General features: G+C 33.9%; 1 protein-coding gene across 1 annotated transcript in view; it reads right to left on the bottom strand.

Annotated features, from left to right (window-relative positions):
* CNBD1 (cyclic nucleotide binding domain containing 1) overlaps positions 1-26,397 on the bottom strand; it is a 403,237-nt gene that overhangs the window by 319,679 nt on the left and 57,161 nt on the right. The window contains 1 exon segment of the mRNA XM_068525485.1: positions 17,095-17,253. Coding sequence (XP_068381586.1) covers positions 17,095-17,253 — 159 coding nt within the window.

The raw sequence follows: 26,397 nt of genomic DNA, 5'->3' as shown, positions 1-26,397 counted from the left end.
AAATATATATGTACCCAACATAGAAACACCTAAAAACATAAAGCAAATATTAACAGACATAAAGGGAGAAATTAACAATAACACAATAATAGTAAGGGACTTTAACACCCTACTAACATCAATGGACAGATCATCCAGACAGAAAATCAATAAGTCATTATACCAGATGCACTTAATAGATATATATAGAACATTCCATCCAAAAACAGCATTCTTTTCATGTGCACATGGAACATTCTCTAGGGTAGATCACATGCTAGGCTACAAAATAACTTAGCATAAATTTAAAATTTTGAAATTATATCAAGCATATTGTTGACCAAAATGCTATGAGAATAGAAACCAACTACAAGGAAAAAAAACTGCAAAAAAGACACATGGAGGCTAAACAATATGCTACTAAACAACCAGTGGGGTCACTGAAGAAATAAAAGAAGAAATGAAAAAATACCTGGAAACAAATGAAAATGAAAACATGACTGAAATGCTATGTGATGCGGCAAAAGCAGTTCCAAGAGGGAAGTTTATAGTGATACAAGCCTACCTCAGGAAACAAGGAAAATCTCAAACAAATTAAGCTTACACCTAAAGGAACTTGAAAATGAAGAATAAACAACTCCCAAAGTTGGTAGAAGGAAAGAAATCATAAAGATCAGAGCCCAAATAAATGAAATAGACACTAAAAAAATAATAGAAAAGATTAATGAAACTAATAGCTGATGCTTTGAAAAGATAAACAAAACTGATAAAGCTTTAGCCAGACTCATCAAGAAAATAAAAGGGAGACAGTGTAAATAAATAAAATTAAAAACAAAAATGGAGATGATACAACCAACACTGCAGAAATACAAAGGATTACAAGAGTACTACTATTATACACTAAAAAAATGGACAACAAAGAAGAAATGGACAAATTCCTAGAAACGTACGATCTCACATAACAGAACCAGGAAGGAATAGAAAAATATGAGCAGACCAATTACCAGTAATGAAATTGAATTAGTAATTTAAAAAAAAAATAAAACTTCCAGAAAACAAAACTCCAAGACCAGGTGGCTTCATAGGTGAATTCTACCAAACATTTAGAGAAGAGCTAACAGCTATGCCTCTCAAATTATTCCAAAAAAAACTACACAGGAAATAATGCTTCCAAACTCATTCTATGAAGACAGAATCACCCTGATACCAAAGCCAGAAAAACACATCACAAAATAGAAAATTACAGGCCTATATTGCTGATGAACATAGATGCAAAAAATCCTCAACAAAATATTAGCAAACTGAATTCAATAATGCATTAAAAAGATCATACCCCATGATCAAATGGGATTTATCCCAGGGATGCAAGAATGGTTCAATATCTACACTAAGGAAAGAAGGGGTCCTTTTTATATTGAGCAGGCTACAGTTGTAGAAGGGGGACTACTATGGCATTCAGTAGAAGGACACAGCCAACCTTGCCTACTCAGCAAGAAAAGACCCAAAGGAATAGTTACTCTGACTTCAAGCTTCTTCTATCCTTTTTTATCTCCTAGTGTCTCCCATTGTATAATACTAAATTCAACCAGAAAAGATGTCCAGGAAGAGTAACTGACACAGTTTATACAGGTCATCCTTTTGGGGCATAAAGCAGGGTGGAAACAAGTATATGTGTGTGTGCATGCACCTGTGTGTGTATATTACCTACTATGTGCATAACCTTTTTTAAAATTTTTATTTTATATTGGAGTATGCACTTCATATGCTCTCTCCTTAAGTTTCATAAAAATCCTGGGGACTAGATATATTTATCACCTGTTTAAAAATAAGTAAACTCAGGTTAGATAAAATATTTATGATCATATAAGCAAGTCACAAGCTGGGTTTTCAATTCAAGACTTTTTTAAAAGAATGCTTCTACTCTAAAATGTTTTTTCCCTTCAACCAAGAGACAATATCACACAGTATGATAAATTGCTAGAAGCATACTATTAAAATAAAATACATGAAAAAGCTTCTCACTATCCCTACAATTGTTTATTTAATACTATTGTAATGTTATATTTAATGCATTAAGATAAGTAAAAACACAGTATATCTATTTGAAAGGAGATAAAATGATCATTATTCCCAGACAGTATTATGGTAATTAAAACAATTAAAATAAAGTCAATTGAAATATATTAGAATAAATATTAGTTCAGTAAGGCAGTCAGTTACAAATATATATAAACCTAGTTAAATAGCTTTCCCATATACTTGCAATACTTAGAAGATATAATGATTTGAAAAGTTTTAAGAGAATAGATCCTAAAAGTTCCTATCAGAAGGAAAAAAAATTTTGTATCTATATGGGATTGTGGATGTAAATTAAATTTGTGGCAATCATTTCATAATACATGTAAGTCAAGTCATTATGCTGTACATCTTAAATTTATACAGTGCTGTATATCAATTATATCTCAATAAAACTGAAAGAAAAAAGTACTTCTTAAATTGTGCCCCCTAATTTCCTTTGAGCCTGGCCTTGAAAAAAATACAATAAGAAAATAATGCATTTATAACATTCACAAAAAGATATAAAAGCTAGGAAATTACCCCCCAGAAAAGTATAGAATCTTTATGAAACTCTATTAAGAGTCACAAAAGAAGACTAAAAAAAAATGCAAACTATTCACCATGCTTCTGAATGAGAAAGTTACTATTATATATATATATATATATGTATTATTTTATATATATAATTAATTAACAAAATAGTAAGACTAGTAAGAACTAAAAAAGTAGTAAGAAATTATCTTACCAGATATCAACACACACCATAAAGCTAAGGTTATTTTTAATTCAGATGAATTTGGCATAAGAGTAGACATCAATAAAACAATAGTTAGTCCAAGTATATAATAAGGTTAACATGTGACCAAATTGCATAACAAATCAATAATTATGACTGAAATGTCCAAGAACTTAAATGATAATATGAAGATTTTGGCAAAGAACCATAAACTATAAAAAAGAGTCCAGTGAAGTTTTTAGAAATGACAAGTGCAGTAACTGAAATTAAGAACTCCATGAATGAACTAAAGAGAATTGGTGAACAGGAAAATAAGAGCAAAAAAATACACAAGATGAGAAAAAATGATGGCAAATACAAGATATTTTCCAATGATGGAAACAAGATAGAAAACATATAAGACATTATAAGAAATTCTAACATATGAATAAGTGGAGTTCCAGAAGGGTAGCATAAAGAGAGCTCATCAGGAACAACATTTGATAAATTAATGGTTAAAATTTTTCCAAAACTAAGGACATCAAACCTGAACTTTGAGAAGAATTACAGGGACTTCCCTCGTGGCACAGTTGTTAAGAATCTAACTGCCAATGCAGGGGACATGGGTTCAAGCCCTGGTCCGGGAATACCCCACATGCCGCAGAGCAACTAAGCCCATGCGCCACAACTACTAAGCCTGCACTCTAGAGCCCATGAGCCACAACTACTGAGCCCGTGTGCCAAAACTACTGAAGCATGCACGCCAAGAGCCCATGCTCTGCAGCAAGAGAAGCCACCACAATGAGAAGCTTGCACATTGCAACGAAGAGTAGCCCCTGCTTGCCACAACTAGAGAAAGCCCACACGCAGCAATGAAGACCCAAAGCAGTCAAAAACAAACAAATAAATAAATTTATTTTAAAAAAAGAAGAAGAACTACAAACTGAAGATGAAAAAAAAATCAAATTTTGGGTAAATCACAGTAAAAAATTTTAAAACCAAAGAGAAAAATCTTAAAAACATCTAGGAAAAAGTAAAGTCTTATTACTTTCAAAAGAGGAACAAAGGCATAACAACGAGACAGATAGCTGACTTTGTAGTTGAAACAAAGCCATAAAGATATAAAAGAAAATGACTGACAATCTTAAATTCCATTCTCAGCAAAAAAAAAAAAAAAAAAAAAATTATCCAAAAATGAAGAATAAATAAAGGCATTTTTCAAACAAACAAAACTTGAAAGAATTTTCCATCAGCAGACCACACTAAAGAAAATATTAAAGGGTATACTTCAGGCAGAAAAAAAATGAAGAGATGAAAATGTTAAAACTGTGGGTAACTGAGAAAAAAAAAAAAGATTCTTTGAAGTCTTAGTAATACTGATTTGTAGGATTTATACACAGAGTAGAAAAATTTCCAGATCCCACCATCTCTCAACCAAAATAGTCATGTTTTTATTTGTTTAACACATTATTTATCTGTATGAAGTTTATTTTGAAATGAGCTCTACAGCTAGACTTGTTAAAAACCCAGTAAGATTTAATAAGTTCTATTACCTAAAACAAACATAACATTAAAAAAGCAATTGAAAAATTGAAGGAAAAATAGCAATAAATATGTAAAAATGCCAGCCAGGCTTTTCTTTTTTAGCAACTTACAAACTGATTTTTAAAATTCATATGAATATACAAAGGACTAAAGATAACCTAAAACAATTTTGCAAAAAGAACAACAAAATGGAAGAATTCACACTACCTGATTTCAAGACATATTTAAAAACTATAGTAATCAAGACACTGTAATAGTAGACTAACATAGACATATGTCAACAAAATATAAATTCCAGAAGTAGACCCACACATATATGCACAAATAATTTCCACCAAAACTACAAAGGCATTGCAATCCAGAAAGAGTATTCTTTTCAATAAATATACTGGAATAATTGGGTATCAATGAGCAAAACAAATAAACAAATAAATAAATAAATAGAAAACTTCTAATCATACTTTATACCATTTGCAAAAATTAACTCAAAATGGATAATAGACTTAAATGCAAAACCTAAAGCTATAAAACTTGTAGAAGAAAACATATGATCAACCTTTTGAGATTTTTAGTAGGGCAAACATTTCCTAGATATAATACCAAAAGCATGATTCATAAAAGAAAAATTATTAAATTGGATTTAATCAAAATTAAGTACTTCTACTTTTTGAATCACTGTGAAGAGAATGAAAAAAGAGAAACCAAAGACCAGGAAAATATTTACAAAGCATATATCTGATATATGTTCAACTATATGTTCAGAATATATAAAGAAACCTCAATATTTGAGCAAATATTTTCCCTTTTTAAAATTGGGTTTTCACTTTTAAAATGTGCAAAGTATTTGTGCAAGTATTTCACCAAACAATATATATGAATGACAAATAAATACATTAAACATCATTAGTCATTAGGGAAGTACAAATTAAAATCATGATATATCACTACACATCTATTAGAGTTATTAAAATTTAAAGAATGGCCAAATTAAGATTTGGCAAGAATGAAAAGGAACTAGAACTCTCATAAACTAATAGTGAAAATGTCTTGTGGTACAAGAGTTTTGGAAAACAGTTTGGCAATTTCTTAAAAAGTTCAACATACACTCACCATAGACTAAGTTGCTCCATTTCTAGGTTTTTACTCAATAGAAATGAAGACAAATGCCCATGCTAATACTTGTACATGAATGTTCATAGCAACTTTATGTAATAGCCAAAAACTAAAAACAAACCAAATGTCTATCAACAGATGAATAAACTGTTGTATATTCATAGGGTGGATTACTATTCAGAAAAAAAAAAAAAAGGAAATGAACTACTGATACACAAAACAACATGAATGAATCTCCAGAATAATTGTGTTGAGTGAAAGAGCCAGATTAAAATACAGTATATACTATATGATTCCATGTATATAAAATCCTAGAAAACATAAACTAATCTATAGTGGCAGAAAGCTGAGTAGTGGTTGCTTGGGCACTGGGTATAAGGTTGGGCAAAAGAAAAGGACTACAAAGTTGCACAAGGAAACTCTTGAGAATGATGAATATGTTCATTATTTTGATCGTGATAATGGTTTCATAGATGTATTCATGCATCAAGACATTAAACTGAATGCTTTAAAATACACATTTTATTGTATGTAAATTATACCTCAATAAAGCTGTTTATATTAATAAGATATGATATATATTATACACTAATATTGTGTATATTATTACACAATAATATTGTGTATATTATTACACAATAATATATAATAATATTGTGTATATTATTACACAATAATAGTATACATAAAGTCATTCTTTCTTCTTTATTTGATGCTTGTCAAAATCTATCATGACCTGCAAATATATTCTGGACAAATATCAAATATTTGGGGTAAATATACATATTGGACAAAATCCTTTTCTGAAGCTTTTGTTCTCCTTTGCATAAATGGTACTCAATCCATATTATATTTATGTCTACAATATATAACGCATATAAAGCTCTTTATATTAGCAGTACACAATTAAAGCACAATAGAAAAGACAGGAAAAGGTTAGGATCAGATAGCTCACACCAACACAAATAAATACAAATATCCAATAAATGAATGAAGAAAACCTCAGCTTAAGAAGGAAGCAAAAACAAAGGCAAATGTGATGCCTTTTGTTGTGTCCTATGAAATTGGAAAAATTTTTAAAGCTAATTTCACTGTTAAGGGCAATATCAATTAGTTCATTCTTTCCAAAAATAAATGTGGCTTAAAACATTAATAATTATAATATCTTAGTCTTTTATCTACTAGTAATTCTATTTCAAGGAAATCATTCTAAAAACCAGAAATTTGATAATTTCTCTTAGCTAAAGAATCAGGTTTTGTTGATTTCAAATAAGAATTTTAGATGTTAAAAACTTAAATAGCAATTAACTTTAAAATTATTAAGTTTGTGACACCAAATAACAAACAGAAGAGAAGTAATGTTTGGAAATGTTTAGCTAAAATATGAGAATAATTATCAATTAACCAAACAGAGAATGAATGCTTAAGAGAATTTTTGCCAGCATAGTATTCAGCTAGTTGACAAGGATCTAATACATTGAACATTGAAGAAAGATCTAATACACTGAAGAAAGAATATTGAACCATATCCTGATGGTATAATTTGCTGTGCAACAAACCCAATGTAGTGGCTCATTTTGAAACTAAATTCCATGCAGACCATGAGATAGGAGGTATAGTCACAAATCCATTGAGAGCCACACATAGATGTTGTAAACACACCACAGACTACTGACCACTATCTCTTTAGCCAGACCAAGACATGTAGAAGCCTATCATGTCATCCTTGAATATTAAGGGAACTAACTAAACCATTATTTTGTAAGAATAAATGTTTAATGGATGAGAGGAACGACACATAAGGAAATATATTTCAGGCTTTTAAAGACTACCAAATTGTTTATTACCTCTCTGCAGTTAGACCCAGGAGGTGACAAACAAGAGTTACTATGCAGACCCACACTCTGTTAGAAACAATCAATCTTTCCAAGATTTCCTAATAAGGTATTACTTAAGCCTGGACTTATTTTTTAAGTCTCTCCAAAATGGTTCTTCATACTATGAGATAACAGCTCCTTGGGTATAAAAGCATTCTGTCCAAATGTATAATCCACAGTTTCATACATATGTAACTAAGACACCTTACTTGATAAAGTTAGAACTAACTTTCAAGATGACTTTAATAGACTGTTAAATAATTACATTAGGAAAGCAAGTAATGTTCTTTATATGTCCAGACATTAAATTTTTAACAAAAATTTGCATCTTGTCATAATGTCAGCAATTGTCATAAGAAATAATTTAAAAGCATCATACTCTATTTTGTCATTAAATCTGTAATACATCACACGATAAAAACTCCCATTGGAGTTATTCATTCTGATCTCTCAATGCATGATGTGTGCTTTCTATTACACTTACAAATCTAATATAGTAAGAAAGAACTTATACCAAATACCTAGAAAATATTTCTATGAAAAAAAGGATTCTAACTTGAAATGCACAAATGAATAGTCACCCAAGGCAATAAGTCTCAGCTTTAACATTCACATCTATGTTGAAATAACATATATCTTATGGACTGAATATTTATGTCCTCCCAAAATTTATGTTAAAATCTCAAGCTCCAATGTTTTGTGGTATTAGGAGGTGGAACATTTGGGAAATGATTAGGTCATGAAGGTAGAGCCCTCATGAATGGGATTAGTGGTTTCAATATTGTGATTTATAAGAAATATAGATTTGGTCATTCAGATGACCAAAAGCTATTTCTCATATATGTTTGGTCTTTGTTTGTAGTTTCTGGCTCACAACCCCCAAAACCCTTGGAGTTTTCTAAGTGTTGACCGTGACAAAAGTGTCTCTTGATAGGTTAATAAAGTGACTTTTGGACTTCACCTGAGAAAGGGGGCTGGTTGCCAGGAGAACCAACCATATGATTAGAGGGTTGTAACTTTCAGTCCTACCCTCCACCCCCAACCCCCAGCACCTCACCTCTCCACCCCACCCCAACCTCCAGGGAGGAAGAGGGCCTGGAGGTTGAATCAATCACCAATAGCCAATGATTTAATCACTCTTGAGTATGTAATGAAGCCTCCATAAAAAGCCAAGAGGACAGAGTTTGGAGAGCTTCCAGGTTGATAAACATGTGAAGATTTGGGGAGAATGGAGTGCTCCAAGAGGGCATGGAAGCTCCACATCCCTTCCCACATATCTTGTCCTATGGATGTCTTCCATCTGGCTGTTCCTGAGTTATATCCTTTTATAATCAACTAGTGAACTAGTAAGCAAATTGTTTCTCTGAGTTCTATGAGCTGCTCTAGCAAATTAATTGAACCCAAAGAAGGGACCATGGGAACCTGTGATTTATAGTCAGTTTGTCAGAAGTACAGGTAACAATCTGGACTTGTGACTGGTATCTGAAGTCCAAGAAGGGGGTTGTGGGAACCTCTAATCTGTAGTAGGTCAGTCAGAAGCACAGGCTTTCAACTGGTGTCTGAAAGGGGAGGATGGGATGGAGAAAAGACAGTAGTTGTAGGACTGAACCCAAAAGCTGTGAAATCTGTTGCTATCTCTGAGTAGGTAGCATCAAAATTGAGTTGAACTGCTTGTTGGTTCAGGGAACCCCCGTTTCACACATTGGACACTGAGTGTAAGAAGAGACCCTGAGAGCTCTCACCACTTCTTCCATGTGAGGACAAAGCAAGAAGAGGGCCACCTATGACCCAGGAAGTGGGCCTTCACCACACAAGGAATCTGCAGGTGCCTTGATCTTAGACTTCCCAGCCTCCAGAACTGACTGTGAGAAATACATTTCTGTTATTTAAGCCACCCAGTCTGTTGTATTGTTTTATAGCAACCCAAATGGACTAAGACGTAACTATACAGTGAAAACAAAATTTTTTACAAGAACTATGTAATTGATGGCATTTGCTTATTTCCAAACAATAGAAGAAAGATACAAGATATAATTTTCTTAAACACTAGTTAATTTGTGACCAATTAGTAACTTCTGAAACTCCAGTACAAAAATATCACTGGCTACTTTTATAAAAAAATTCTATCATGATATGGAAGATTCTTTGGGAAAGGGAAGATTGACTTGTACAAAGGGCCTATGATGGACCAAGTAATATTTGTGGGGCTTTACATTTTTAACTTCATTTAGGCTTCACAACAACAATGGTCCTCTGAGGTTAATAATTGTGCCCATTTTATAGATTAGTGAATTATGTATCAAGAGGTAGAAATTTGCCCAAGGTCATACAACTAATAACTAGAGGAGTCCAGTTCAGAACACATTTCTTCCTGACTCCAAAGTCCAGGCATTTTGCAATATGTGCATCCCGAATGTAACTTTAACTCTGTCATTGGTGGGCCAAGATTCAGTGCCTTGCTCTTCTATACTGTAAATCTACGGTCAAGGAGTTTTTAATCTCTGTCCTTGGCTAACTCATCTCCTTAACACAGATAGCTCTCTTTTTTTAGCTTCCATTCTTATAAATGATCACTGTTTCTGTCAGAAATCTAAATTACTTTTAGCATTTACACAATTTGTTATTGTCTTACTTTCTCTTTTAGCTTCAAATAAAGACTTTCTTTTCTAGAGGAGAGGGCCTTTCCAACTTCACTTAGTTTTTAACCTGATTCTGTATTTTTAACAGAATTAATAACCCACAAAGTGTTTTTCTCTCAGTAGCATGTAGCCCTAAAACATAGTTTGAGATGACAATTCCTCATCTTATACACCATTTCACTAGAAAACAGCACTGTAAGAACCATATTGCCTTTGGATTTTAAAAAGCTTGAATCTAAAAAGCAAAAATCCTCATGTCCTTTTAGGGCGCAATTCCTCTGAGTCATTCCTGAGAAGTGGCTTTGCATCATTGCTCCACTGAAACATAAAGATCTTCAGATGCCTCATTCCCTCAAAGGAAACATCTTTAACTGGAGAAAGTAGGAGAAAAAACATTTGGGCCAAGTTTTCTCAGAAGATCTTACACTGCTTTTCAACTCTCATTTATAAATTTGTCTCTTCTCCTACCCTTTCTACAGCCCCCACAAATACATATGCACATCACTTTTTTTCCCAGAAATTAGCCATTTATAAAGAAACCAATTATTTTTACCAAAGAAATCCATAATTGTATTTTTAAAGCTGGTGATGTTATAGGCAATGTAATCAAATATGAACATGTGAGAGCACTAGATGAATTGCCCAGCATTCTCCTTGTTGGGGGTCAAGTTGAGCAAGTAATGTAATGTACTTCCAGGAACATCAATTGAAAACTGTTCAGCTTTTTTTTTTTAACATCTTTATTGGAGTATAATGCTTTACAATGTTGTGTTAATTTCTGCTGTATAACAAAATGAATCAGCTATACATATACATATATCCCCATATCCCCTCCCTCTTACATCTGCCTCCCACCCTCCCTATCGCACCCCTCTAGGTGGTCACAAAGCACCGAGCTGATCTCCCTGTGCTATGCGGTTGCTTCCCACTAGCTATCTATTTTATATTTGGTAGTGTGTATATGTCAATTCTACACTCTCACTTCATCCCAGCTTACCCTTCCCCCTTCCCGTGCCCTCAAGTCCATTCTCTATGTCTGTGTCTTTATTTCTACCCTGCCCCTAGGTTCACCAGAACCACTTATTTTTTAGATTCCATATATGTATGTTAGCATCCAGTATTTGTTTTTCTCTTTCTGACTTTCTTCACTCTGTATGACAGACTCTAGATCCCTCCACCTCACTACAAATAACTCAATTTTGTTTCTTTTTATGGCTGAGTAATATTTCATTGTGTATATGTGCCACATCTTCTTCATCCATTCATCTGTCACTGGACACTTAGGTTGCTTCCGTGTTCTGGCTATTGTAAATAGTGCTGCAATGAACATTGTGGTACATGTATCTTTTTGAATTATGGTTTTCTCAGGGTACATGCCCAGTAGTGGGATTGCTGGGTCATATGGTAGTTCTATTTGTAGTTTTTTAAGGAACCTCCATACCATTCTCCATAGTGGCTGTATCAATTTACATTCCCACCAACAGTGCAAGAGGGTTCCCTTGCCTCCACACCCTCTCCAGCATTTATTGTTTGTCAATTTTTTGATGATGGCCATTCTGACTGGTATGAGGTGATACCTCATTGTAGTTTTGATTTGCATTTCTCTAATGATTAGTGATGTTGAGCATTCTTTCATGTGTTTGTTGGCAATCTGTATATCTTCTTTGGAGAAATGTCTACTTAGATCTTCTGCCGATTTTTTGATTGTGTTGTTTGTTTTTTGGATATTGAGCTGCATGAGCTGCTAGTATATTTTGGAGATTAATCCTTTGTCAGTTGCTTCATTTGCAAATATTTTCTCCCATTCTGAGAGTTGTCTTGTGATAACCAGGTATGGGCCTTACGCTCCAGCGCCATCCATTATCAACTAGCTCATGTCTTTTTAAAAAAGCAAGTCAAATTCTACATGTCAAATTGAACTCCCTAAAACAGAATTCAGGCCACAGTCATTTCTTGCCTAGACCAATTTCATATAGTCTTCTGACAGGTCATCCCAAATCTCCTCCTGGCACCCAGAGTGGACTCTCCACACATGACCCATTACCATGTAAATCAAAACACATCATTCCCATTTTGCCTATCACACCAAGATTAAAAATCTACCACAACCTACAAACCCTAAGTAGTGATCTTGTTCAGCTACCTCTGAAGCCTCATTTCCACCAACTCTTCCCCTCGTTCAGGCACTTTCACAACACTGGCCTCTCTTGCTAATTTTTTTTTCAATTTGCAAAGCACATTGCCATCCTGAGCTCTTGTACTTGTGTTTCCTCTGCCTGGAATTCACTTCTCCAAGATATTTGATTCACTATCTCTCTCATTTCATTAAATTATCTGACTTCTCTAATCATTTCCATCATGCCCTATACACCTATTCAGCACTAGTTTTTGTTTCTAATACTTATCACTAACATAATATATATGTGTTTGTTATCTCTCTTACATTAGAACATAAGCTCCCCATAAGGGCAAAAATATTGCCTGTTCACCACTGCAGTCCCAATACCAAGAGTATTTTCAGAAACATGTGGGAATTTAAAAGTATATATTGAATTCATTAATAAATGAAAAATAAAATCAAAATTATTTATAAATTAAAATTCCAAGCCATATATTAATTCATTGCTTTTAATATTGTTTATTCATGATCCATTTCCCCTCTTTCTGAAATACTTTCTCTTTTGAAATGCTATCTCTTACCAATTGAATATAACTTCAATAAAATTGTAAATTATAATGTACAGCCCGCATCAGCATTTATTCAAGAGGTGAGTATTGAAAACAAACTACAACAATCTGACTCCCTATCCCTGAAACTAAAGTGTGAGCCTAATAACCCCCAATCAAAAATAGTAGTATCTGATTGAGTCCAATGTTTTACCAATGCTGGAGAGGGTGTGGAGAGAAGAAAACTCTCCTACATTGTTGGTGGGAACGTAAATTGGTACAGCCACTATGGAGAAGGATATGGAGGTTTCTTAAAAAACTAAAAATAGAGCTACCATATGATGCTGTAATCCCACTCCTGGGCATATATTTGGAGAAAAACATGGTTCGAAAGGATACATGCACCCCAGTGATCATTGCAGCACTGTTTATGATAGCCAAGACATGGAAGCAACCTCAATATCCTTCGACAGAGGAATGGATAAAGAAGATGTGGTACATATATGCAATGGAATATTACTCAACCTTTGAAAAGAATGAAATAATGCCATTTGCAGCAACATAGATGGACCTAGAGATTGTCATACTGAGTGAAGTAAGTCAGACAGAGAAAGAGAGATATTGTATGATATGCCTTATATGTGGAATCTAAAAAGAAGTGATACAGATGAACTTATTTACAAAACAGAAACAGACTCACAGACTTAGAGAACAAAATTATGATTACCGGGGGGAAGGATGGGGGTAAGGGATAGTCAGGGAATTTGGGATTGACATGTACACACTGCTATTTTTAAAATGGATAAACAACAAGGACCTACTATAGAGCACAGGGAACTCTGCTCAATGTTATGTGGCAGGCTGGATGGGAAGGGAGTTTGGGTGAGGAAGAATACATGTATATTTATGGCTGAATCCCTTTTCTGTACACCTGGATCTATCAAAACATTGTTAATTGACTATACTCCAATATAAAATTAAAAGTTTAAAAATAAAAAAGAGATACCCAGAGGTGCATATCATATCCAGCATCGAATACTTCTTCTCCATTTTGGGAGCTGTCCAATATTCTTCCACAGGTTCCCCCTCTACCTCCTCCCTTTTTTTGGTTGTTTGTTTTAATTAGCCAGAATCGGTTTCTGTCATTTACAATCCAAAATTTAACTAACACATATGATAAGCTTATATTCAATCTTATATACCTCAAAATACAAAATTTAACAGAAAGTTTCTCAATTCTCTTTTTTCTCTCTCTCATCTCTCCCTCCCATTGTCTGTTCTCCACACACACTTCCCTATTACAGTGTACTGTAGTTACTCAAACCCTTCCTCTCTGGTGACATCCCCCATACGTGCCCTTTGCAACAATTTTAATGTTTCAACATCATTTATCCTTCCTCCCATCTAGCACTGTTTACTCAGAGTTGCTGAACTGAAGTATAAGTTAAGAAGTAATCGATATGATTAAGCCAAAATACACCAAGTTATCAATAATCAATATTCTTAATCTTGTCAAGCATATTTGCATTTCTTTAAAAAGAGGCTACTGTTACTCAAAATTAATTTGTTAAAATTTCAAATAGGGGGACTTCCCTGGTGATTCAGTGGCTAATACTCCACGGTCCCAATGCAGGGGGCCCAGGTTCGATACCTGGTCAGAAAACTAGATCCCACATGCTGCTACTAAGAGTTTGCATGCCGCAACTAAAGATTCCTTGTGCCACAGCTAAGACCCAGTGCAGCCAAATAAATTTATTAATTAAAAAAAATTTTAAAATATTTTTCAAGTAGGATGACAAAGTGAAGAATTTTAGAGAGTATAAGGTAGTTACTTTTTTACATGTATAAATGACATCACTCAAGTAGTCTGTGGACCTGATCATGGTTCATTTAAAGATAAACAGAGGGCTTATAGACAAGACAACTTATCCATCAATTAAACAGATTTTAGTTGAACTACTTTTGTGTGAATACATAAAGCATACAGACCCATTACAAATGTGATTAACAGTCACAATGTTACCAAATATGGCTAACATACCCCAAGGGGACCCTCAATCACCTCTCCCTGCATTTTAGGGGGGTGGAGGCAAAAGCAATGATTTGTTTCTAACCAATAGACTATGGCAAAAGTGATGGAATATGAATGCCTTTAATTAGGTTATATAAGACATCATCTTAGCAGAATGAGAGAGAGAGAGACAGAGACACAGACATAGAGAGAGAGAGACTCTCCATTGCTGGTTTTGAAGATTTAAGCTTCTGTGTTGTGAGAAGGTCTGAGAGAGAATGATATGGCAAGGACCTGCGTAACCTCTAGGAGCTAAGAGGAGCCCTCAACTAGAGCCAGGAAGAAAGTAAAGACCTCAGTCCTAGAACCAAAAGGAATTAAATTCTGCAAACAACACATGTGATTTTGGAAGAGGACCTCATGCTCTGGAAAAGAGTGTAGTCTGACAGATACCTTGATTGAAGCCTTCTGAGACATGAGCAGTTAAACTTTGTGCAGAGAGATAATAAATGTATGTTGTTTCAAGCCACTATATTTATGTAATTTGTTACACAGTAATAGAAAAAAATTCACTCATATACCAAGGAGACAAGAAGATAAAAATCATGTCTGTAGAACAGTCATAGATTGTGGATTTAGCACATTCATTGCTCTTTTACTTACTAGTTTATCATATCCACTTCAAAGCATTGATGTGAGGATTCAATCAGAAATTTTATGTGTAGATTTTAAGGCTTTGTGCGAATATTAAACATCTCATAAAAGTGAGTTTCCTCCTCATTTACTCTGCTATTTAACTCAGTGGGTGTCACAGCCCCACTCATTGGCAGCAGTCAAGACCCTCATTCTGAAGAGTCACATTTGGACAATTCTGAGCCACTGAAAGTGGGAGATTGCAGTACTTCAGGATCTCCTCTGCCTACCCACCCACCCATTGTGTCACATGTGAGTGAAGAGTGGGTTCTGGAGATTACCACTGTCCCAGCACCTATTGTCTACAGTATTTGGAGACTGGTTGTTATATGGACTCCACCGAGGTCCACATTAGGATGTAGCAGTAGCTTCTTTGTTTATTCTCCCTTGTGTTTAGATAACCTTCTATCATGACCCCTTTTCACTTCAGTCCATTGCTCACATGGTGCTTGGCTCTCATCCATTTCTTGTTTCCATCCTGACTTGAATGTAGATTTACTTCCTAGTATTTTGACACCTTGCTGGAGAACCATAGCCACTTGAGCTCCTCCTGTATCTAAGATAAGAACTTTTTGTTATCCAGAAACTGCTACCTTTTAATTTTCAGAAAGATAAGGATTGAAAATCCATTGAAAATTCTGCAGCCCAGCACAATCTGAAATCAGCAATGAGTGATTCATGGGTTTCTAGACACTTAAAATGTTTAATCCAGTACATTTTTATTCAACATTATGGCTGACATTTCATTAAGAATGAAAATGGCCTTAGCATCCTATAGCTCCAATAACTTTCAGTGCTTTAGTGATTTTTCTATCAAGTATATTTTTAACACATTCACTGAACACATTCTAGTTAAATTTCCTATTTTTTACAGCTTACCAGTTTAACGGTACCCCTGTATGGCAGGTGGTTATGATGTCCCTCTCTACAATTCCCTCACACATGCTTTCCTATAAAGTAACTAATCTTTGCTGTGTTTATTTTTTGTCATTCTTATAAGTAAAAGCATCAGAAATCTGACCATTCTCAAATTTCCTGGAAGCTCTGACCATATTTTCTCAAACTTGCAATTACAATTGAAGAAAAGTACTTATGGCATAGAATTCTTAGTGTATTTCTCTAAACATAAATACCAGATTTTTCATTTCTCATCCATGCTACTGGTTTTTAGCCTCAATTCTAGTATGATACTTTTACTTCTGGCTTTGTTTCTATTGTCAATCTCAATTCCAGTATCCAACACTGTTCCATGGTTTCCTTTCAACTTTAGCTGTATTCACAAATCCAATACCATCTTTAATAACCAGCCTCCACCCAGATTTAATCCCCCTTTTCTCCAACTTCATCTTCTTCAGGCAGTTGTACCCCAGTCACAGCACAAAGCACTCCAGAAAGTTAAAGAGAATATGAGGTAAGCTTATTTAAAGGCTCTTTGTTGGGGAAGACAGTTTAAATTTGTGAAGGACTGCCTAACCATAAGTTACTGAAATCTTAAACATAATTTTGGTTTAGCATAATCATTAAATAACATAAAATAATATTTTGCTTGCAACTTAAAATTAAAATGATGTGCCACAATTGGATATAGTACCAACATATCCATTCTATGCCATGAAGTCTGAATTGATGAAAATTGCACTGATCTAGAATCAGTCTCCAGTATTTCCAGCTCTTCTGAATCAATCATTAGTGCTAGTTTGTAAATAAAGTACACTTAGCTGCAAACAACTAACTTTTTAAAAAATCTATTCAAAAGAATTATTCAACTACAAGAAGCAATATATTTAAAATACTTACAATTTTTTTAAGATAGCCATGAATTCTACTAACTTCTCTTCAGATTTTTTTGGTCCATATAAAGTACGGCCACCACGTGCTTTTTTAACATGGACAGATATGTTGTGAGAATCATCAGGTTGTTGGGGTTTACTTTCTGCTGTGCCTTCAGCAGGTTTTCTAAACAAGGAAGCATAATATTTTATGGTGTTGTATTTTGTATAAAAATTACTGACATGACTCTTTACTTTCAAGAGTAGAAATGCACTGTTCTGAAGTAATTTGGCATTTTAATAATATATTCCTTCTCAATGCTTGTTTTTTTTCCAGTCATTAATAATGCAATTAAACACATATATAAAATATTTTCTATGTACAGAATTTGATTATAGGTATTATATAACAGTCTCAAGTGATTGAAACATCTTCTATAATAAATTAGATGCATATATTTAGGGAAATATTTCAAGTCAATGGTCACCCTTCTTTTACACTCTTACAGTTGTTTTTCAGTGTTTTTTTTTTTTTTTTTTTTTTGCACCAATGATAAAAGTACTTTTTTTTAACTTTTGCTTACAACCGGTAAATTATGAACATCTTGGAAGCAGCCATCATATTTCATTCTTGTGCTATAGTATGTTACACAACTAAGTCCCTAAGAGATGTGTGAATGAATGACCATTTCCCATTTATCCTTCCAGCTCAGAGCTTTCCTATTAAGAGGTCACTAAAAACCTAAGGAAAAGCAATCTAACAAATGTTGTCCATCTTTAAGAAAAAAAATAGTGGAGGAGATGATAAAAATCCAAATGATCATAGCTTAGTCACCTTTAATTTTATACATGAAAAGATTTTTTTTAAGTTAAATATAAGATAAACATTATATGGAATAACAATAACAATCATCACATTAACATCTAACATATACCTGCGTCCTTTTAAAAGTGCTGGCTACTCTATTAAACATTATATACATATATCTCATTAACATTAACTAAGTGAAATAAACAATATGATCCCCAATTTAATAAGATGAAGAAATTGCAGCTTAAAGAGTTTATATAATTTGTCTAACCACTCATATCCACTTTCCAGTAGAGCTGGAAAGAGTTTTTTGCAATCTAAATTTCACAGAATATTAAAACTTAATAGCAAACCTTACTTATCTGATATATACAGAAAAAAGATACTTTAGCATAACTTACAAAGATAAAATTAAGAGCCAAAATCCATTTACCCTTCTACCACTTTTACAGAAGCTCAGCCATTCTATCTATAGAGACCTAAGACACTATTTAAAACTCTATTCCTAGTTACGTCTATAAATAGTAAGTACAGTAAAACTCAGCAATGGTTAAGATTCAGATATAAACAATTGGCTGCTTTCCTCCACCCAGCTCTGATTCTCAAATGCAAATGGAATAGAGTTCTTATCTTCTAGAGGAGAGAGGTCTGTGGACTGGAGGGCAAGGTGGAGGTAGATATGGCAAACTTTGTGAGGGAAATTTAGAAAGTGAGTCCCCATGGACCCAGTATTCTTTTGGCTCAAGTTCATCATATTTGCCCAAGGCAAGAGATTCCTGGAATTCCTGCCTTTACATTGAAAAATCTCAAGTCAGCCAAAGGATTCAGAATAGTCCCCAATGATATATAAGATATTTGAAGCCCAGCAGGGGATACCAAACCACCAAAAGCAACAGGAGGAAATAGATGGTCATATATATTAATTAATTAACTGATTGATTAAGTTGTGTCCTATTGTCTTTGGGAAATGGTAGAAAATAATCCTCATCATTATATTTATATACTAAAACTAGCAACAATTCAATATGTATTATCTAAAATTTTCAGTCATATAAAATTCAAAATCATTTTATGAGAGATTAATAAATGTGCAAGTTGCCAAGGCAAGTGGGAGTATAGGAGGTTGTGGACATGATTCACATCTTTTCTGGAGCTATGTTGGTAATCTTAGACTTCTCTATGTTTCTGTGTTTCCCAATTACCTGTACCTTTAAATTTTTAGTGAAATTTTATACTGGGTAAAATCTCTGATTCTCATAAGTCTAATTTGATAACTGAATCCTTTGTGTTATTCTCAGGCCTCTAAAGATTTTTTTCTTTCATACAAGTCCTACTTGTTACTTGATAAGATTGTTCCAAGGTATGTAATATTTGCACTATCATGTTACTTGTATATATGTAATAATATTTCTGTAGCCGATATGTTTAGGATTTTTTAAATAAAATTCAGTTTTATTGATCATTGTGGTTGCGTAAACTATTTTTCTCTTTTCCCCAGTAATCAGCTACTTTAATAAGCTCTTTTTTTTCAGTTGACCATCTTAAGGATTTTTTGGGTGGTAGATAAAAAGGTGTAGATGAAAATAAATGGAAAGAAATTTATTGCTATAAATGCATATAGTTTTTTAGAAAAAATAGTTGACAATCTATGAGCTAAGGATCTATCTCAAAGAGTGAAAAAAGAAGAGCAAGTTAACCCAAAATAAGTAATTGGAACAAACAATCTAATAAACTTGGCAAAACATTAGTCAAGTACAAAAAGAGAGAAGGCAGGAATAAATAATATCAGGAATGAAAAAGGAGACCTCATCACAGATCCCACAGAATAAAAGATTATACTATGAAAAATTTCATGCTGATAAACTTGAAAATTTAGATGAAAGGAACAAATAACTATAAAAGTACAAATTACCAAACGAACACAAGAAGAAATAGAAAACTTGAATTTTTCTAGATATTTTAAAGAATATAACTATTAAATAAGAATCTCCTCACAAAGAAACTCACAGCCAAAGTGGCCTTACTGATAAATTCTACAAACTCTTAATAAATAAATAAAACCAAACATTTCAAGAAAATAGAAAAGTCATATATACTTGCTGTCTAGTTTTATGACATCAACATAGTCTTGATATCAACATCTGGCAAGGATTTTACAAGAAACAAAAATTATAAGCCAATATCATGATGCAAAAATCTGGAGCAAAATATTAACAAACTGAATCCAGTGATAATTTTAAAAGATAATATAGCATAGCCTATTTGAGATGTTATTCAACACATTAGCAGTATACAGGAGAAAAAATCATTAATAACTAAATAATATTTAATATGATACAATATTCATTTGTAATCAAAATCTTAGCAAACTGAACACAAGTGAATTTTCTTAATATGACAAAAGTACTTGCAAAAATTACAATACTTAGAGTGAAATATTAAAACTTTGCCTCTGGAATCAAAAACAAAATTTGCATACTGTTCTAACCTATTTAATACTATTGTGGAGGTCCTGGGCATTAAAATTAAAATAACTAAAAGTATAAGAATTGGAAAGGTCAAGTAAAGGTATTATTTTTTCAGATGACAAATTATATACATGGAAAATCCGAATGAATCTACAGATACTAGAATCAATAAGAGAATTCAGTAAAGATGCTGAGTAAAAGTTTAATATACAAAACATCTATTGTATTTGTCTTTATGTTCCTTAATATCTAATGCAGGAAGGCACTAATAGAATAATCAGTCTTGTACATGTACTATTGAAAGATGTTAAAAGTGATACGAAGAATTTATACACGTTGCGAAAACAACCATAGGGTGCTTATCAGAGTGTAAAAGAATATAAAAACTTTGCTTGCCAGGAAAAGACAGTATCTTTCAGAGAGAGAGATTTAAGCTGAGACATGTAAGATGACAAAGAGTTAGACAAAAAATATTCCAATAAGAAGATAAAAGGAATTTTTCTGGAGAAGAAACTTCTAAAAATGCTAAATTTTACTCAAAAATATTTTTACCCTGCCAAATAGGCATAGCCACTGTTCAACAGATAAATATTCTCTATTAATCTATTCATACTTTTTTGGCATCACCATGTACAATTATTTGTGAATTAATTTTTACTCCAAGTAAATGATATGGATGCATGAAATTATTTATAGAATTGGATAGATACCATAGAACGCTAGTAATTTTGTAACTCTATTCCTTTCTCTGCTATCGACTTTTAAATGTTTTTGGCATTGTTTTGCATGTAAGCATGAATCAAGACAATGGAATCAAACTAGTAGCATCTAATTCCTCATTGCCACACATTTGCAGTTTTAAAAAAACAGAGAATAGTAATTTTATTTAATCTTAACCCTTTGAACCTTGAGTACACTTCTTTGTGATACTTTGCGTGACAAAATGAGAAGTGCAGATTAAGTATTTTTGTGGCATTCTAAAGAAATATTTGTCTCAAATAAAAGTGCTTCTACTACTGAGTTGCAAGGTGAATTATCCACTTTCTTCATTGTGCTGTATATTTACTTGAAAGAACAACCAACCAGCTACAATAATTGAATTGGATGTTTAGGATATATTTTTTTCAAATATGAGTGAAGTGGGATTGTCACTTCGAGGAAGAGACAGCATATGTTGCCAATGATAAAATGCAAGCTTTCAAGTGAAAATTAGAATTTTGGAAAACTTGTATTTACCTCTCTCTGTAAGTTTGAAAGCTTCCCAGTACTTAAAGGCTTTTCTGTGGACATCAGTTGTGATATTAACAATATCACGATTGTGTTTTTTTCTAATATTACATAAAGAAACATGTCTACATTTGCAAGATCTGCATAGTTCAATGGGCCAATGTTTTCCAAATGGCCAATGTATGTATTACAAAATTGTACATTGGTGAAGAGCCATTCATAGTGCAAAATATAGTTTTTATAGATAAAAATGTTTTTAAATTGGCTGTATTCTAGATTTTTTTTTAAATGCCTCAGTAAATTCAGGTGATTGGGATTAGCACCAGCAGTAAGCAAAATAAAGTAAAATTTTGCATGCATTATCTCATCCAATCCTCCAACATCGCTCTAAAGTATGTATTATTGTCCCCATTTTTAGATGAAGAGACTAAGATTCAAAGTTTGAGGTAATTTTCTTAAGGTACCATAATTGCCAAATTGCAGAACTGAAGTTCAGACCCAGATCTGATTAGTCCAGAGGCCATCACAGAACTTTATCCTCCATATATCCTTGCATCAGAGCTCTTACAAGCTTTTTTTGTCATTCTTCAAAATCCTTCTTTAACCCCCTCCACCACTTTTTTGTAAATGCATATAATTTTACTAAGTAGTAGTTAGAGCCAGAGTAATATATGTACTCTTTCTGAAGATATTTTCTGTAGGATTCTTCAATCATTTTTTTAAGGAACTGAAGTCATCCTGACATAAAAATAAAAATTAAATTCAGTCACTTCAAGTACACTAAGTTAACTCTATCTGTTGATTTTAGCTTAATTGTCATTAATGCCAAACCAGGGAAATAACAATGGGTAAATCTCCACCCCCAGGATGAAAGTTGGTGAATTGCAGACTTTGTTTTGCGCTGAGCAAGAGTGCTGACTTTGTCCCACACATTGCCAACATACCTAAAGTTAAAATTGAGGAGAGTTGAAGGCAAGTTCCATTTTAAACTCTTGACAGTCAACATTGGAATCCTGTCATCTCTTATAATATAAGAAAGAATATTTTAAGGTTAGACAGAGGTAAGCAATATTTCCCTGGTTTCTACTAAATTAATGTCCTTGACAAACTCAAAGTCTTCTCTTTCATTTCCAAAGAGCAATAGAAAATCCACAGTTAAAAACGAACAGTTAGACTTAATGTACTCTACAGACTAAAGCAGCAATACATTTTCCTGAATATATGACAAGCTATACAAATATGCAAGAAAGTTAAGTTGTTTGGAGAAGATTATTTCACAGATTTACCTCCTAAGGATTAATTAAAATTGAGCCTCAAATCAAAAACTTGGGATATCTAAAGACAACTCTTAATATAGCAGTATATTAACATATATTTTTAAAATAATGATCAAATACCATGTTCTGCCTTTCCTTATAACCTAAATTCCCTCCAGTCACAATTCAATTCAGCAAACATTTCTTGAACACCCAGCCCAAGCAGAGTTCATTGTGTTCATTATCTCAGCTCCCAGGTATGAATCATTTCCATTTTTCCATTTAATCACCCTACTTTTTCCACCCACAGAACATTGCTGAATTGGTCACACACTTGAGTGATTACATATCTACATTATCTAATTTTAATTGATCTTTGATTTGCTTAGCATTCTTAAATTAGCTATTTGTCAAGCTCTCATGCAGTCACCTCAATGGCTTTCGTCTAGTTCCTTTTCCAGCCCCATTTCCACATTCTATAGACAGGTTTTTTTCAGTACTAATGCTCTCTACCTGACCTCTATATAGGAATTAATGATTATTATTGACTGTTGAGAAATAATGATAAACCCCATTCCAGTTATTCAGCTGTAGTGTCACTCAAGCCGAACCTAATTTTGATTGATTGATTGATTGATTTGTCTTTGCCAATATTTTGTTTAACACAGGTTTACTGCAGGAGTTATAATAATTTCACAAGCCAATAGCATACAGGATAATGTCACTTTTTTTTTAAGTTGAGGCTTTTAAAAAATATATTTATTTATTTTGGCTGCACCAGGTCTTAGTTGCGGCATGCAGGATCATTTTTTTCAGTTGTGGCATGCGGGATCTAGTTCCCCGACCAAGGATCAAACTCAGACCCCCTGCATTGGGAACACAGAGTCTTAGCCACTGGACCACCACGGAAGTCCCAGAATAATGTCTCTTAAGAAGCCAATAAATAAATATTCTCCAAACCAATGATAAATTTTTTAAAAAGTCCAAATTTAGGTGAGTCCAAATTTTTAACAGTTGGTTCCCAGGAGAGTTGGCTTAGTAAACCACAAGCTGAAGGCACAAAAGCAAAAGTCTAATGTTGCTGTTGGAGCACACTGCTAGGGAACGAAGACTCAAGTGTTGACCGGCTAAATGATCTTGGTGGGGCCGCTGCACTGTTTTCACTGTTGCTGGTAAAGGGTCTTACCCTGACAGGAAGCTAATGCCCCAAGGTCTTCAGAGACCTATTTTGATGAGCAGAGTCGCCTTGCTGAGGCCAAACATTCTCAGTCCTCACGATTCTGGGTATTTATAGTCTAAATGTCCCCTCACCATAGTTGCTTATTCATTTGTTCTTATTGATCAGCCCCCGGTGGTGCCCCTCAGCAGCTGAGCTACAGAGTGCTTCATCAGCAGCCTCAGATGTCCATGATGCTCTCCTGATGCGACACCTTCACTCTTATAGCAAAACAGCTTTCCTTATAAAAACAATTTCATTCTTAGATCAACTTTGATTTATTGAAGAGAAGAATTAAATGCAGAGAAAATGTGGCCTGTGAATTTTCCGAATTTCTCTTTTGACTTTATACTAATCTCCTCAAGTAAGTCTTAACTCCATAGGGCTAATCTAAGTAATGAATAGAACCCCTAATTTGGGGAAATGGAAGGACCAATTTAGAGACAGAGAGGTAAATTTCCTGCCAACAATATTATACAACCTGGAAGAAACTCCAAACTTTCAACCATATCCTTTTGAACCATAGAACTGACTCCCTTTGAATCAAAGATGGCTTTTCTCCCTTAGTTGCATATGGTCTTTGATGAATAAGATTTATAAGACATCACCATCTACATTACTTCTTCAGCTGAACTCATAATTTCACCATGTCCACTACCTAACTCTTAACTGATGGTATCACATTTTTCCATTATTGGGATATTAGTCGGTAATTCCACGCAATACAGATGGTATTAGCAGGGATCTACTGACCCCTTAAAATCTAAATAAGTTCCCATGAAAATTCATGCAAGTAAAAAGCTCTTCCTAAAATTTCAGCAATTTCCTAGGAAATTACATTCTGATGTTACCTCTGCCATTGTGCTTCTTCCTTAAATACTCTCTTTATTCCATGTCTTGTTTATCTAGAAGTAAAACCAACCTTTCTTATATCTCCTCAACAAAACTAAATTAAATTAAACCAAGTACTCAGAGCATTTGTAAGTATAGTAGAGTTCATCAAATCCTGGGGTTATCTTAGATGTTTGTATCACATATGACACAGGTACTTGAAATCCATTAATAGATCTTTCTTTTCTTAAATGTCCTTACCGCCATGCCCAGGACCAGTGGGTTCTCCTCACTCAGTGCACACGTTCCTTCAATTATTTCCTGGCTATTCTTGCTTCTTTTCTACCCCATTTTTGTCTGCCTTTCCTCACTCCTGGCTTGCTCCACAACTCCAAATTAGAATGCCTCTACCGGGCAGAGCACTCCAGCCTTCCTCAGCACCTACTCCCAGACACTTCAGGAAAGAAGCATGACAAAAGTTCCTTCCTTCTGGCAAAATCTATCATTCCTCAGTGGTAATCATAAACATAAATGACATTTTCTTTAGACTCAGGCTTAAGACTTTTGTGTATCATTCCACTTTGATACAGGGAAATCCTATACATGTAGGCAATTTCTACAAATCACTGTCACTTTGCTACAATAATGCCCAAGCCATCCAGAGTTTCATTTTTATGTCATAGTAAAATCTTTAATTTGGGCCACAAAGGATGACACCAGAGCATGGCTGAGGCAACCAGTTAGATTTCTATAAAGTTACCTCCTCTTCCCTTCATAGAATTCTCCTAAAGGTCAAAATATTGCTCCTGAACTGGCATGACAGTCTTTCATTTTTCCCTTGTATTTCTCTCTCCCCTTTCTTCCTTTCTTCTTCCTTCTTTCCTTCTTCTCTCGCTCTTCCCCTCTCCTTTTCTTGCCTTCCTTTCTTTCTCTTTCTCTTCCCTTCTTTCTCTTTCTCTTTTCTTCTTTCTTTTCTTTTCTTCTTTCTTTTCTTTCTTCTTTCTTTCTTTCTTTCTTTCTTTTCTTTCTCTTTCTCTTTCCCTTTCTTTCTTTCTTTCCTTCTTTCTTTCTTTCTTCTTTCCTTTCTTTCTATTTCTTTTTCTTTCTTTCTTTCTTTCTTTCTTCTTTCTTTCTTTCTTTCTCTCTCTCTCTCTTTCTTTCTTTCTTTCTTTCTTCCTTCTTTCTTCCTTTCTCCTCCTGCATCCCTCCCAGCCACCATTTTCATCTTAGTACCCATAGGGGAGATCATGGACAGGTTTTGAAAATACTGTTTTCAGGTTTCTGTTCACAACTACTAAATTGGGCAAATAGAGTATCAGCTAAGATAGCTTCACCAGCACTTGGATAATCAACAGTGTGAAGACTATTACATGCAGTTCTCTCTGCCTCAGAGACTCTTTCCCTTCTTCTTCTAGCCAACTCTTAACTTATCCTTGAATTTAAACATCCCTTTCTCAGGGATGCTTGCCCTGACCTTCCAAGACAGCATCTGTTGTTAGTATAAGCACTTTCAGTGCAACCA

This window comes from Eschrichtius robustus, chromosome 17 (genome assembly GCF_028021215.1).
Source record: "Eschrichtius robustus isolate mEscRob2 chromosome 17, mEscRob2.pri, whole genome shotgun sequence".
NCBI lineage: Eukaryota > Metazoa > Chordata > Mammalia > Artiodactyla > Eschrichtiidae > Eschrichtius > Eschrichtius robustus.
This window is presented reverse-complemented; position numbering and strand designations above follow the sequence as displayed.